We start from the raw sequence: 14,777 nt of genomic DNA, 5'->3' as shown, positions 1-14,777 counted from the left end.
GCCAGCGGCACCTCGGCCGGCGCCAAGCGAGCGGGAGGGTGTGCGTCTGCTGCGCGGCGTTGCGTTACTCTGGGCGGCACTCTGGCCTGTCTCTGTGGGCTGGTTGTTGTGTGAGAACGAGTGTGTAACCCTCAGTGAGGGGCAGCATCTGGGTGATGGGCTGTGGCCGATGGTATGACGTTCAACTAGGCCGAGTGCCAGGCCTGCACTTGAGTCGAACAACCTCGTGCATGGCTGCAGCGCTGGGGATGGAAAGCTGTGCAGATGAAAAGGATCTGGGGGTGCTGGTTGGCAGCTGGCTGAACGTGAGCCAGCAGTGTGCCTAGGTGGCCAAGAAGGCCAAGGGCATCCTGGCTTGTATCAGAAATAGTGTTGCCAGCAGGAACAGGGAAGTGATCCTCCCTCTGTACCCAGCTCTGATGAGGCCACCTCTTGAGTGCAGTGCTCAGTTGACTTATTGTGATGCACACTTAATGTGGAATTGTACAAAGGAGAGCCTGGGATGGAGCAAAAAAGGAACTGCTGGCTTAGCTTTGTGAAGCAGGCATTAAATACTTTGAGTGTATGAAATTTGTTGTTGTCATTCTGCACCTGCTCTGCGGTCAAAGGTTTCGTTTTCAGTGGCCTTTTGGAATCTATATTAGTCTGGCTAGAAAAAAATGCTTTAGTGGTGCCTGTATTTGCATGAAGAGACGTACGTGACGGCAACATTTATTATCCCTGATACGATATTGACAGTTGTCTAAAGACCAGGCAAAATTTAATTGGCACGGCTTGAGATGATGTCGGGACCTTGCTGGCAGGGCTGTGCTGGGACATAAGTAGACATACCAGTGAGATGTTATAAAAACAGCCTGAACTATGGTAGCTTCCACTCATGTCTCAGAGCTGCTGCAGCATTCAGAGGCTTGCTGTATTTGGGCTGCTGTCTGACACATCTCTGGAGCTTGTTTTTTTATGAACAGTGCAGTGTGAGTGATGGGAAAATAGGCGGGATGCAGAAGTAACCTCACTGGAGGTGATGGTAGGAAATACCTGGTGTGGTAAAATACTGCTGTAAAGATGGGAAGGTGCTCCCCCCAGTATTTTGCAAACAGGAATAAGTCCTTTGTTAAGTGAGATATGAGTGGTATTTGGAAAATGAGGGACTCCATCTGGCTTGGTAGAACTTCCACAACTTTCTTTTCCTTTTGGTGGAAGGATATTAATGAAAGGATCACGGTAGGCTGAGCTTTGAAGGCTAAAATAACAACTGAATGAATCCTCAGATTTTGCAAACTTATCTCATTTGTGGTGAAATATTAAAAACAGAACTGTAGAGCCAAGAAGAGTACTTAGGAGATCACTGACTGCAGCTAGTTTTTGAGACCTTTCAAAATACGTTGCAAAAAGACTATAGTTGCCTGTAAGCCCTGTAAAGAGGGCTCCTACTCACTGATGGCTGTTTTATAACTGCTGAAGTTTTTGCAGGCTTTCCTTAGCTCAGGCCTGCAGGCAGTTGGAGCTTGTTGCTGTGAGCTGCCAGTTGCTCTCGCACAACCATGTGGTTTGGGGCACGCTGCAGTTGTTCTCTGCCTGCTGGCTCAGGCTCTGGTCTCACCTTTCACGGCTGCCAAGGTCTTTCATAACCTCTGATCTTTCATAACCTTTAGTGCTCACCAGTTCCTCTCACACACCTTTCATAATCTGCATGCATGCCGTGCTTTTCATCCCATCAACTTGCAGTAGGCTTATCCTAGGTGAACTTGAAAACCCAGTGTTTCTCAGGTGCTTCATCTGTCTGGGTTCTTTTGAGCCTGACCTGGGTCTTGCAGAGGTCAGGCTTCCTTTCCTGAGACCGGGAGTGCTCAGCTGAGGGGAAAATGTGTTGCAAAACAGAGCATGAAGTGCATGCAGTCTTTGATTTCCTTTTCTCAGAGGCTGTGAAGCCCTTGTGAGTTAAGTGTTAGCTAGCTGGAGGTGGTATACTCCTTCATTTCCTTTTCTAAACTGTTGTGCAGCATTTCTCTGCTGTCTGTGCCGCTCAGATCCTGTTCGTAGCCAGCTCCATCTGCAGTACACAAAGTAGGGTCACTGAGAAAGGAAGCTGCTGTGACTGAAATCAGTTTAATTATGCCTCAGCCAACAGTGTGCCATTCTCTTCTTTGACAGTAATTGCATGCTGCAGTGATCCAATACAATTTGTTGTAGTTTTTAAAGGGAATGAGTGACCTCTTACAGCTACCAGCACTGTGGAAGCTGCAGATGTCTTCAGATACGAATAGCTGTCACTTCACAGATTTAATGGATGATCTCTTAATAGGAAATAAAGCAAGAGAGCAAGTGACTACCAGCTTGAATAAAAATGGGGTGGGGGGAAGGAAGTAATCACTTGGAATTATTAGCTTGACAGTGTGAAAGAGCATTTCCTCAGCATGACAGCCAGTGGCTAGCTGCACTGTTATTAAAGCACTTTGGTGTGATGCCATACAGGTGGTCTTCTACACAGCATAGGATTATATTGGATTAGTCACATAAAATTGCTGTTTATTGTTTCTAGCTCCTTTCTGTTGAGCTTTTCTCAGTGCCCCACCAAGAGTGAATTTTGGGGCTGACTGTATATAAGAGAAAACCCGGTGACAAACTTTTTATTGTGCAAAGTATTGCAGTGTGGCAGTAGTTTTAGTGTATTTGTCATGTTGCAGAGTAGATCTTATGGCTGATGAAGAGGAAGCTTGGCCTAATGGGTTTTGTTTTTTTCCTCTTTTGGGTGTTCAAGAAGTGAAGGTATGTTGTAAGAAGACATTCCCATTTCTTGCTGGATTCCCACGAAGAACCACACGTGTGTGGGGTAAATAACTCCCAATGATGGTACTCCACAAAGAGATAGTATAGGGGATGGTATATTTTAAGTAGTCCTATATAAACAGTATACAGATAATACAAAAGAGAAGATGGCTCACCTTTATGATGACAAGGCTCGCAGGGGACTCCACGTGGGAGGGATCTCCAAGAAGAGATCCTTCCCTGGTGGTGGTCAGCCCTTAAATGGGGTTTGGGAGAGGTGGAGCCAGGCTCCACCCCTTCCAATCACACAGGTATATCACCTTCACGTGTGCCCCCATGGCTGACTCGGTGCTCACCTCAGGTGACCAATCAGTGGTTCAGGCCGTGATTCAGCAGTTCCCATACAATGTGCTTGTTTTGTTCCATCAGAAACAAAAAGGCATTTCCAACGCTGGCAGTGTTTCACGTAATGCTCATTAGTGACTCTAGTCTGCACTGCTCTCAGTGGTGTGTTAATTGTTCCCGGTGTTTCCTTTCTGTTGCTCAGTCATACCCTGGCTGCTCTGTGTCCAGGAGGCCCCGAGGTTGCTGCTCACAGAATGCCCTCCACGTTTTCCCTCCTGCCACAAGTTATCAAAAAAATTAGTCTCAAGCAGAATTTAACCTTCAAATCTGTTCTGTGGATTTGATAACATAGAAATCAAGATTGTGGCTTCAAGATCTGACAGATTATAGTAAAATGATGCCCTTCAGTGTTTTCTAGAATTTTCAAACTGGCTCCAATTCAAATCCAATCCAATCAGGTCTTTCATGTTTGATATGTGGGGAATATTATTTGACTCTGGATCTGCATTCTGAACTTTATAGCTGGCTTTTTTTCCATAGTTATGGCGAGGTGCAGCATAGCCAGGTTGCTTGCTATTTAAGGGAAGGGGCCTGAATACAAACTGCTTTGACATGGGGACACTTCCCCACCTCCGTCTTGGCCCTTTGGTTCAAAATTGTTCTGGGATTTTTCAGCTGGCATTTGCCTGTGAGATTGACAGGGCTGGTTGAGCCAAAGAACCTAACATCTAGAAAGAATATGTGAGTGTTGCAGTCTTCCACACTGAAAGGGACTCGGGAGCCATCTTTGTTACAGCTGGTGGATGAAAGAGGGGTTCATTTGAGACAGATGAAATTTTTGAGGGTTTTTTTTTCTTTTCTTTTACAAAGGCATGTAGATTTTTGCAGGAGAATTTAATTCCTGGGAAATCTCCTGAGAATAGTAGGTCTTGCTGAGGGTCAAAATGACATACGCTGCCCTTTAATCTGTGTGGAAAAAAAGGCTATGCCTGGAGTTATTATGGGGTTGCATCAAGTAATCCTGTGCTCAGAGATTTTCTGACAAATTCAATCAATGATTTTGGTGCACATGTAGCTGAAAAAAGTGCTATGGGTCACATTCCTGCTGCTTGGCAATAAGGAGGAGGCTCAACACCAGTGGAATCAATGACATTTTCATTTGTGCATGCCAGCACAAAACTGCTGGAAACAAAAATGGAAGGAAAAAAGAATGCATTTAACAAACTGCCTGAATAGTTACATAGGGAGATGCTTCTGCTGTAATTAATTGCAGTGAAAAGTATTTCTAATGGCACTTCCTATGTTGGCCAGCACAGACAAGTTGTAAAAAATCACATGTTGGTAAGGACACTGAATGTGATTCCCAATTAAGCACTTGAAAATGTATTTCTTGTTTGTGTGAGCTGTGGGTTTGTATATCCATGCAGGCTAACGTTATCATTAGATTTTTGGATGCTTCGATAACTGATGCGTTGTGCTACAGAGCTTTGGGTTATTTTGGCAAATGTATTGAACATCCTGAATTTGGAAGAATGGATGCTTATTCTGAAATTGAACCACCCAAAATCAAGTACCACTTTTGAAAATATTTGCTTATCACGTGCATGAGAAAACCTACAAAAGCTTCAGATATGAGCTTTTCCAAGAGTTTGAAAATACAAGGGTTTTCTTATTTTTTTTTCTTGTTATTTGATTCAATGCTTATTTGATTAAAATTTGAATCTTACAAGGACTCCTTGCACGTCTAGGTTCACAGTTCAGAAGTCTGGCTATCATTTTCTTTCTCTACCTGTCTTTGATTCCCGCACCAGCTGTGGAAGAGCAGAGTGGAGAGAGGTTCTGTGGTTCAGTTTCTAGGTCAGGAATCAGGAGTTCTGATTTCCTTATAGGTTTCTTCACTCACTTCCCTACTTTTCTTCATGATGGTTTCCAGTATGTAGAATGGTGATGTCTTGCTGGTGTCATTTTTGATTTCTGAAAATATTTGGATCTTAAAAATGTGCACAGATGTTGCATTGTTGTTTACTCCTGCTTTGGCAGGAGATCAGCATTGTGCCCAGGACTAGTTACTGTGTTTGTGGAAGGGCTGGGGAAAAAGGGTCTGCAGATTTCACATCTGAGAATGACCCAAGACATACTGCGGGCTTGTTTTGTTTGCTACTTTTGACTTATCTAGGTTGTCTCTGAGTTCTACCCAGTGCTGCCCTGTCAATCAACTTTGTTTCTGCTCATTCTTCCTGTAGAGGACATTGGAAACACTTGTTGCCATCCATTACATTGACCAAAGACAGAAAGAGTTTAAAAGATTCTTAGCAGTCTGTTTTCTTGATTGAACAGTTACAGCGTATCTGGAAAGATGGAAATACTTTCTGAATCATGACGTTTTTGTTCTTGTTTTCCAAACTACTCAGGAATTACCTGAGATCTTGTTTGTGTTTTATAATCCTGAGCTTAGCATTCACCTTTTGGGATGTTGCTACTCCATATGAGTGTGTGGGTTGCCTTATCTGTAGCAATGTTAGCTTGCTGGCTTGTGATCTTATACACCTGCTTTTTTTTTGTTTTTGTTTTGCCGGTGGGTACTGTAGCCACTTACATTATAATTTACACAGTATTAGATCTCAATTGTTAGCTAATCAATGTTATTTGCTGATTACAGTGTCAGTTTTGTTGCCAGGCGCCTTTGGGACATGGTGATTTGTCAAGGGCCTGAAGAACTAGTGGGGTAGTTCAGCTACTCCTGGAGTTGTGGAACCAGTGAAGAAATCCTCACAGAGTGGCCTAGCAGCTGTGGATAGGCATGCCATGCATTCTGGAGTTGCTCCCTGCTCCTCAGCTCCTGTATGGATCTCGTGTGCCTTTACTTTGTGTCAGACCCCAAGAGCAAGTGTGAGGAGCTGACCGAGCCGAGGTTGGACTGATCCAGGGCAGAGGTGGGGATGGGAGATGCGGAGTGCTCTTCTGCAGAGAGAAGCTCTGTGGAGGAGGAGCTGGGTGTCCTGAAGGACAGCAGGTTGGTCGTGAGCCAGCAATGTGCCCTAGTGGCCAAGAAGGCCAGGGGGATCCTGGGGTGCATTAAAAGAAGTGTGGCCAGCAAGTTGAGGAAGGTGATGCTCCCCCCTCTGTTCTGCCCTGGTGAGGCCACATTTAGATTACTGCATCCAGTTCTGGGCTCCCCAGTTCTAAAAAGACAGGGATCTTCTAGGAGGCCAGCGTGGTGGGAGAGGGTGACAAAGATGACCGGGGGCCTGGAGCATCTTCCATGGGAGGACCGATTGAGGGACCTGGGGCTGCTCGACCTGGAGAAGAGAAGGCTGTGGGGAGGGAATCTCATCGCTACTTATAAGTACCCGGAGCGCGGGTGTTAAGTCGATAGGAATGGACTCTTTTCAGTGATGGGCAGCAACTGCAACCCAGGAAGTTCCGTAAGAGTTCAGGGAGGATCTTTACAGCTCAGGTGACGGAGCACTGGAACTGCCCAGCGAGGCTGCCGAGTCTCCTCTGGAGACACCCCACAGCCGGCTGTGCGCGTTCCCGTGCGCCCCGCTGTAGGGCGGCTTTGGCAGGGGCGCGCTCGCACTGTGACGGTGCGGGAGCTCCCGCGCCTGCGCCTCGGCGTGAGGAGCGCGGCGGCGGGCCGGACACAGCCATGACGCTGCCCTCGGTGCACCGCTGCCTGCGAGTGAGTCGGTCTCGGCCGTCCGCTGACCGAGCACGGGCGGTAGCGTCGGTTGGACTCCATAGGCTGCGTGCCCGGGCGCCGGTGTTGTGTTCGGGTGGTGGGTGAGGTGATTGGCTTGGCTGTGAGCGCAAAGGGTTGGAGATGGACGGGGCAAAACCCGCAGGAGAGAACCGTAGTGTGAAACGTCGTCCTTTCCGTTCGTACGGTACCTGAAAATGTCGCGCCGTTTCTCCTTTTTTGGTTCTCTCGCCTTTCAGCTCGGCGCCGAAAACGAGCAATTGCTCAAGAAGCTGAAAAAGCTACAAACAAAAAACAAGGAGCTGGAAAAGGCTTTTGTTCAGACTCGGGAGGAAGGGCGGCAGCAACAGTTAGCGCGTGGTCATGCCAACAGCAGAGAGTAAGGATTAACTGTCAAACTGACAGCTTTTCTCTTTCGGTTTGCCCAAGGAAGTGTAGCGTTTCAGGACTAGTCCATCGTTATCCCCCAGATGCACCAAGCCTTGTCTGTCCTCCCTATGGACAGCACGGTGGGGATGAGAGGATGCTGGAGGCAGGTAGAGAATGGTTGGGGCGACTTGGATGAAGTTGCCACTGTTAAACTAAAGCAAACTCTTCTGATATCACAAAGTAACAGCCCTGTGCCCTCTGGTCTGTACCGAACCTTAAGAATTTGAGAGGGTTTTGCCACCAAATAGTGGGAAGAGAGTTTGGTTGCATCATTTAAAAGCTTTGGAAGCTGTTACCCTGAGGACCTGAGTAACTGTACTGTAGCGCTTTGATAAGTGTCCCACCAGGATTTACTTAAACACTTCTGCACAATTTTCAAGTTCAACTTTGGTGTTTTCACAGTCCTGCCTGGTAACTTCTATTGTAAAATCAAACTGAAAAGGGATTAAGCTGCTTTTTGTTGTTGATGCTTCCTATCAGCCAATTAAAATTGTAAAATCTAACCTGATTAAACTGTTGTGTTTATTTTGATGAAGTGTTCAGATTCAAACAGACACGCATTTATGGCGTAAGCATGGATACATCAAGGATCTTAATCTAGAGGGTGAAAGTGCCAGGTGAGTTCTTGGAAACTGGTTCAGCAAATTAAACATACACTTCTCTGTAGGATAGAATGCATTCTGCATGGTTGGGTCAACTGATTTTTTGTTAAGTGCAATAAAAGCTGCTTCCAGCCTTTGAAACTGAATGGAAAATGATGTGAAATTTTAAAAGAAATACTGCATCTTAGATTAAGTTTGAAAATGATGACAAAGAAAGAAGAAATTGTGTTTCTTTGATAAATCTTTCACTGAGAAAAAGCAAATTAAAAAGATCCTTTGTGTGTGTACATGTGTATGTTTTATTTGTACATGCATATATTGTACACATGACTTTTTCAGTATATTTTTAATAACCTATGATTATACAATTTCCTTTTTTGATAGATCTTCCATAACTCATTTTAAATGGCTCATTTTTATATGTATACAAAATGTATCGGCTAATATATATGTGTATTTTCAAAGTGAGTCACATCTTGAGTTGTTCCATATTTCAGTCTTAATTGACTTGAGAAGTGAAGCACTATTGACTGCAGTTTGCCAGTTAACGTTAAAAATAAGTGTTCAAAACTGCTTTTTTTAATGCAAAAGGTAGAATCGCATTTTGAGAAAATGCGTAGTGAAACATTTTAGCAATTAGGCATTGTTACATAAAATGTTGGTCTAGCCCTGTCTAAGTTGGTTTTGAAGTAGGCTGCTCCATTCTTTCAAAGGCCTTTGTCTATTTACGGGAAAGGATTCTGATCTGTGGATCTTACGTAGATAGAAGCAGCCCCCGCTGCTGGGGATTCACACTGTTTCTAGTGTTTAGGTGGCTGAAGAATGCCTTTGTTTTGTTTAATTAAATAATTATCTTACAACACACCAGACTCAGAACTATGTAGTGTGGCTGGGTGTCTATTTCTGGCCTTGAGTTGTGTGCCTAGTTAGATGTTTAGCTTGGAGACACTTATTCTTTGAGACCAGTGCTGGACCTGTGTTGTATTAGGTTGTACATCTGTAACTAGCTTCACTTGTAGCATCTGATTGTATGTTATTTTACAAAGCTATTCTGTGCTGGTATCACTCATCCTGTTTATGGTGCTGTCATAACATAGTATGAATGCCAGTTCTTATCCTAATTCTTAGTAAAGTAGGAAAAATATCTACTGGTATTCATCAGTTGCTTAATGAATCTGGTATTTGTACACTGAATGCTATGGAGTACTGTGGGAAATTAGTGCACCAGATCTCTATGCAAGACAATATCAAAGGGAAATCTAATACTAACTGGTCAAATCTGTTAATTCAATGTGGATTTTACATAGGTTTTTGCCCACTCGTGCTCACTGTGTCGTAGATTTCACTCAGTTGTATTCAGAAGCAGTGAGGTGTGCGTGTTCAAGTGATCTGATCAGGGTTGCTTGGGAGCAACACCAAATGGTGAGGAAGCTTATGAGTTCTCATTGTGTCTCTTGGGTTCCTGATGGATGCCAAGAGCCAAACTATTTTTTTATATCCTATAGGAGTGGTGTTTTGCTGTTCCTATTGTGCAAATTTTGGTTTAAGCCGGCAGTTTGCTCAGCACCACACAGTTGTTTTGGTCGCTCTCCCTTCTTCCCAGTGGGATGGGGGAGAGAATCAGGGGGGAAAAAAAAAAAAAAGTAGGATTTGTGGGTTGATATAAAACTATTTACTAAGATAGAGAAAAGGAAAATAGTTATGGCTATATATATATACATCTGTGTGTATATATATATATATATAACATATATACACATATATATAACATATATACACACACATATATACATATATATACATATATATATATATATGTATATATATATATATATATATATAACAAGAGATGCACGAGTCATTGCTCACCACTTCTCTGACTGATGCTTAGCTAGCCCCCACAAGCTGTAGAAGAGAGCCAGAATAGCACCCAGACACTTCATGACTTCTTCCACTTGATGTCACATGGCATGGAATATCCCTGTGGCCACTTTACGTCAGCTGTCCTAATTCTGTTCCCTCCCAGCTCCTTGGGCCCTTTGCTACGAATGGCTTTGGCTCTGTACAATACTACTGTGCAGCAACTGTAAACATCGGTGTGTTATCAACATTGTTTTTCTCCTAGAACCAAAATGTAGCATCATACCAGATGCTCTGAAGAAAACAATTCTGTCCTAGGTGGAACAAAGACTCAGGATGACAGATGATGGGTGTGGCATGCTGCAAACTTGCTGCCACCCTCCTGTCCTGGGTCTTCCCTCAGCAGGTTGTTTATGCTGAGTGTGGCTGTCTGCACTGTCAAAAAACACTGAGTCCTTGGTCTGTGTGATGGTGGTTCTTTGCCATCCATGCTGACTGTTCTTTTGCCTCTTGCCTTGCAATTTCTTCCAGCGCTTTCTGTGTTGCTGGTCAAACTCATAACAATCTTAATATTTCCATTGCAAGTCTACAGCAAAACTGCAACCTGAAGGATTTCTTTGTGACATCTGTGTTACTTTTATGATAAAGCATGTTTTGTTGGCATTCCTATTTTATTGCAATTTATACATTTCTTCTGTTTTAGACTACTACAGATGTATAATAATCTACAGAAATGTTACGTTAAGGAAATGAAAACAAACCGGGAACAAAGTGAAACAATTACAAACCTCACTGTAAGTAGAATTTGTAGGAGGTGGTATCAAGTAGCCAAACATAGTCTTTTTGGTAGACTGAAAAATCATTCCTAAGTTTGCAAAATGGGGCTGTTTTTCTTTTCATACTCATTTTTGTTCCTCCTGCTTCCCATGCCATTGGGATAATGGGAAGCAGTCTGCACTCACTTTGAAGGTGAATCATGTCACTGATATGTCTATAACTTGCTCTTCTCTTTCCTTGCTTGTTTCTTTACTCACCTGTTTGCTCCTTCTACCAATTGTACCCTTTTTCCTCTCCTGCATCAGCTGTGATATTTTTCTGTATGTGCTGTGAGTTGGTTTATTTCTGGAACCCAGTAGAAAGCTAACCAAAAAAGGCAAGTATTTTTCAGACAACAAGATCTTCTGGCTTGCTGTAAAATGAGAATAGCATAACTGAAGCAAAGGTTGGTTTTTGTGGCCAGGACTGGCCCAAAAAGCTGCTTCAAGTGGATTTTGCCTCTTTAGCCATTTAGTAGCATTATGGCTGCCTAGTATCATTAATTTTCTCCTAGGAATTTATGAACATGTGCTTGCTTTGCATTTGGAATATTTGTTATGAGTGGATTACATCTGCTTTTCCTAAAAGCTGTGAATTGCTGCCATGAGTGTATTGTGGGGAAAGGGTTAGTATCTTTGTGTGAGAACATTTCTACTTTGTTGGCTGCGTGCTCAGTTGCAGATTTCTTAAAAACCCCTCTGAGGTGTGCAGATACTCAGTCACTGCATTTTCTTCTTCTCAGACACTTCTAGATGAACATACCTTAAATTGAGCTGTAGAAGGCTCTAGGCTTGCGATCAGTTTGTTTGTGTTCATACTCAGTTGAACTATGTTTCTGCTATGCATTTTAAAAGAAATGTTGGTTTCTTGACAGATGAAAATTCGTGAGCTAGAGCATAATCTTCGAGAGCAGAGACAGAGAATTGAGCAATTGGAGCGTAATAAGGTTTCGTGGAAAACTAATGCTGTTTCTGGGAAAAGAAGTCGAACCCTAGAGGGAGAAATAGTGTCTCGCAGAGATGCATCTAAAAAGGATTCCTGCTGCACTAAATATTTAGGTAATGGCGTAGTTCATTCTGACGATGCTCCTTTCACTATGGCCACCAGAGGGGATGCGTTTCATTTCTGATCTGAAGGCACTCTCCAGTTGTTTCTTACACTGCAGCACATAAAAAAAATAAAATGTTTTTCGTTTTTGAAAACTGCTACACTGACTGAGCTGCCGTTTTCATATTGTATCTGTGAATTCAATTCTGCATTATAATCATGGACATGAGAGCATGGCTGCATTATTTTAAATAGTTGATCATATAACGTAGGTGTTATTTTCAGGAAGTGATCATCAGCAGCTGACGTGCCCCTCTTTTCAGTCAGAAAATGGTAATCAAGCTCCGATGCAGCTGTTTTGCAACTTCCTTTCAAAGGAAAAATCCCCACGTTCTAAGAATTGATGCTAAAATGCCCAATTTGCAGATTCTGACACCTTTCATAGCAGCTGGGAAAGATCTGGGCCAATTCTTAAGAATAAGTCATTGTAAGAACAGGATAGAAAAGCTGAAGCGTAATGTTCTAACATCACGAAACGCAGGCAGCTCTTTAGCTGCGGTCTGATTCATGTGAGGGGGAGGCTGACTGTAATGGCTGAAGTCTGAATTTTGTCATTTGAATATAGAGCTGTTGCTAAAGGAGATTAAAAAGCTGAAGAAAGAAAACGAAAAGTTGTCTGCAGAAAAGAGAGCGCTAAAGAAGGAATTAGCTGGATTAGACAAGGTAATTTATTACAGGACGAATTTAAGAACAGGTGATTTTTGAAGCGTATCTTTTCTGTCTTGACTGTTATAAAGCAAAATAAACATTAAACGTTGAAATTGTGCTTGTGGCAGAACTCTGAGCTTTGGGAGGGCCGTGAAGGGTTTGCGGTAGAATGTCTCCACAGATATTGAAGGAGGAAGAGTGAGCACTGATAATTCTTGGACTGATGTGGGAAAGCAGAGAGATCCTACTTAGCTGTAGAGGATTCAGTTCAATATTAATTGTCTAAGATTTTATTTTCAGCATAAAATATGCTTTGATTGTTCTAAAAGCAAATAATATTATGCTCACTTTCATTACAGGGATAATGATAAAACCTGGTGCTAATTCATTAGGTGTGCAATGTGTAGAACAGTGAGCCAGGATGAGTTCTCCTTGCTTGGGAGTCAGGGACAGCTCATAGCTGAGAGTTTAATCTTTCAGAAGAAACTATCAATCTGAACTTTGGGCTTTTTATCAGTGGCCCATTTTTTTTAGATAATTTTCAGTCACTGAACTTACTTAAGATGTATGTAGCTATTCCTTTCTTAAAAAAAAAAAAAAAGTCAGAAGAATAATCAGGAGAAGATGTCAAACAATAAGTGCTACTTTGGGAGATAGGACTTTCCACACTTGGTGAAATGAAGTTTTGGTTGCTTATATTCTCTTACGGTCCTTGCATTTTCCAACATCTTTTGACTTTGCTTACAAAGCACCTGATCTGCTCAGTAGACATGAGCTGTAGAGGCTGAACAAGAAATAGTTTCATCTAAGCTATGGGCCATTAGTGTTGTAGAAGCAGAAGTTGATTTCTATGAAACTGAACCGATCTAGTTGAGCTAGGTACAGCTAGAGGTATTTGTTAAGCAATGCAGTGCAATTACTGAAGGATCACTGTGAGGAAGAGAATTGCTGTAGGCTGATGTTCACCAGGGCTAGTTGTTACAGTTTTCTTACTGGACTGTGTGTTTCATGTAGCCTCACATATTGCCCTTGTTCATTCCCTGCTTCTTGCAAATGGCTTGTATCTGATCAAGTTGAATCTGTTGGATGGTGTTATCCATTTGATGGTTTATCTTAGTGCATCATAAATCTTGTCCACTCCTATAGTGCACTCATCAATAGTAGATCTGAAACATAACATTCATTAATGTGATGTGGCTGTACTGAAGGTTCTAAACTGGCCCTAGCAATTCTTAACGAAGTTCACAGTTTGAAGAAATGTATATCCTTCCATCTCTAAATGTTGTCTGTTTTTCTACCTTAAACTTTCTGGTATTGCCATGTTCAAATGCTAACATTGTTGTCTGTAGTTTGCTCTCTTGCTGTCTCTTTTTCCCTTTTTTATCATCTTACTCCTTTAGTTTCTTCCAGGTTAGTGTTGTGTTCTCTGCTGCTGGCTGGCTTTTGTGTGGTTTTGCATGGCTGCTGTTTCAGATCTCATGGAAACCTTTCTGTCTCAGTTCTTCTCCATGCTTTTCTTTTAGATATCTTTTGCACTTAGGTGGTTTCTGTGTTCTGTTCTCGTGTTGCTGCTTTTTTGCACAGATGAGTTTGTACATTATTTCCTTGCCATTTTTAGGTTGCCATTCCCTAGTTTTCTGACAAACCAACTTCTTTTTTCTTCCTTCTCTTGTGTCCCTTGTATCTTTTCCCTTAACAGTCTCTGTTTCAGGCCATAAAGTAACTTACATTGTGCTTGCATTCCCTCTCAGTGCAAAGTTGTTGAGTTGTTACACGTGGTTATAGTGGATGTGTGTGCTGTGTTTGCAGAACTTGGTTGTATCCTAATAAAAACAGAAAGTGTCTGAATTTCAGAACAACAGAAATGCTGACCAGCCCTTATGGAGAATATCTCTCCAAGAAACTGAGGAGACTATTTTTTGGGTTTTTCTAGGAGTTTTTTGAAGAGATAGAAGATCTCAAGCGTGCTGTGCAGGAATCTGTGAAACTGAACAACCACTATGAGAGGTGCTTGAAACAAATAAGTGTAATGTTTGCACTTCCTTTTACAGTGCATTTGTAACTGCTGACTAACCTAATGGCAAGTAGGTTTCGTCCTTTTTTTTATACTGCAATTTTGAAATGTAGTGCCAATTTTGGTGTTGTTATGAATTTGGTATTATTAATTCAGTGTAGGAAGCTGTTATAAAGTGTTTTTGTATTTTGTGCATTTGATTTTGTACGTCTAGTTTTTAAATAAACTGTGGTCTGCATAACTTTAGCCAAGTTTTCAGGGCTCTCTTTCACACTCATAAAGTGCACCAATTGCAGTTGTGGGTGTTTGTGGGAAAATCAAACCTTTGTGTTTCGGTTGGCAGGATTTCCCAATAAATTATTTCCTGTAAACAAAACATATATAACCATAAAATAATAATAATAAAACCATGTATGTATATAAAACTATGTAAAGGCTGTCAATTCTACTGATTCACTTCTGTGTGTGTGTGTGTATATATATATATATA

General features: G+C 42.2%; 1 protein-coding gene across 3 annotated transcripts; it reads left to right on the top strand.

Annotated features, from left to right (window-relative positions):
• Positions 1-6,708: 6,708 nt before the first annotated feature.
• On the top strand, positions 6,709-14,396 carry LOC136059398 (centrosomal protein of 290 kDa-like). 3 transcript variants are annotated; one of them, XM_065753568.1, is made up of 7 exons: positions 6,709-6,793; positions 7,051-7,190; positions 7,777-7,857; positions 10,406-10,496; positions 11,393-11,576; positions 12,191-12,288; positions 14,207-14,396. In XM_065753568.1, the coding sequence occupies exons 1-7, from the start codon at positions 6,761-6,763 to the stop codon at positions 14,333-14,335; spliced, it is 756 nt and encodes a 251-aa protein (XP_065609640.1). In that variant the 5' UTR covers positions 6,709-6,760; the 3' UTR covers positions 14,336-14,396. The 3 variants fall into 3 exon arrangements, with proteins under 3 accessions (XP_065609640.1, XP_065609639.1, XP_065609642.1); XM_065753567.1 differs by lacking the exon at positions 6,709-6,793 and having other exon boundaries at positions 6,834-7,190; XM_065753570.1 differs by lacking the exons at positions 6,709-6,793; positions 14,207-14,396 and adding an exon at positions 12,633-12,798 and having other exon boundaries at positions 6,834-7,190.
• The last annotated feature ends 381 nt before the right edge of the window (positions 14,397-14,777 follow it).

The sequence above is a fragment of the Cyrtonyx montezumae genome, unplaced genomic scaffold (assembly GCF_038088225.1).
Source record: "Cyrtonyx montezumae isolate F1298 unplaced genomic scaffold, pur_monq_1.0 scaffold_8, whole genome shotgun sequence".
Taxonomy (NCBI): domain Eukaryota; kingdom Metazoa; phylum Chordata; class Aves; order Galliformes; family Odontophoridae; genus Cyrtonyx; species Cyrtonyx montezumae.
This window is presented reverse-complemented; position numbering and strand designations above follow the sequence as displayed.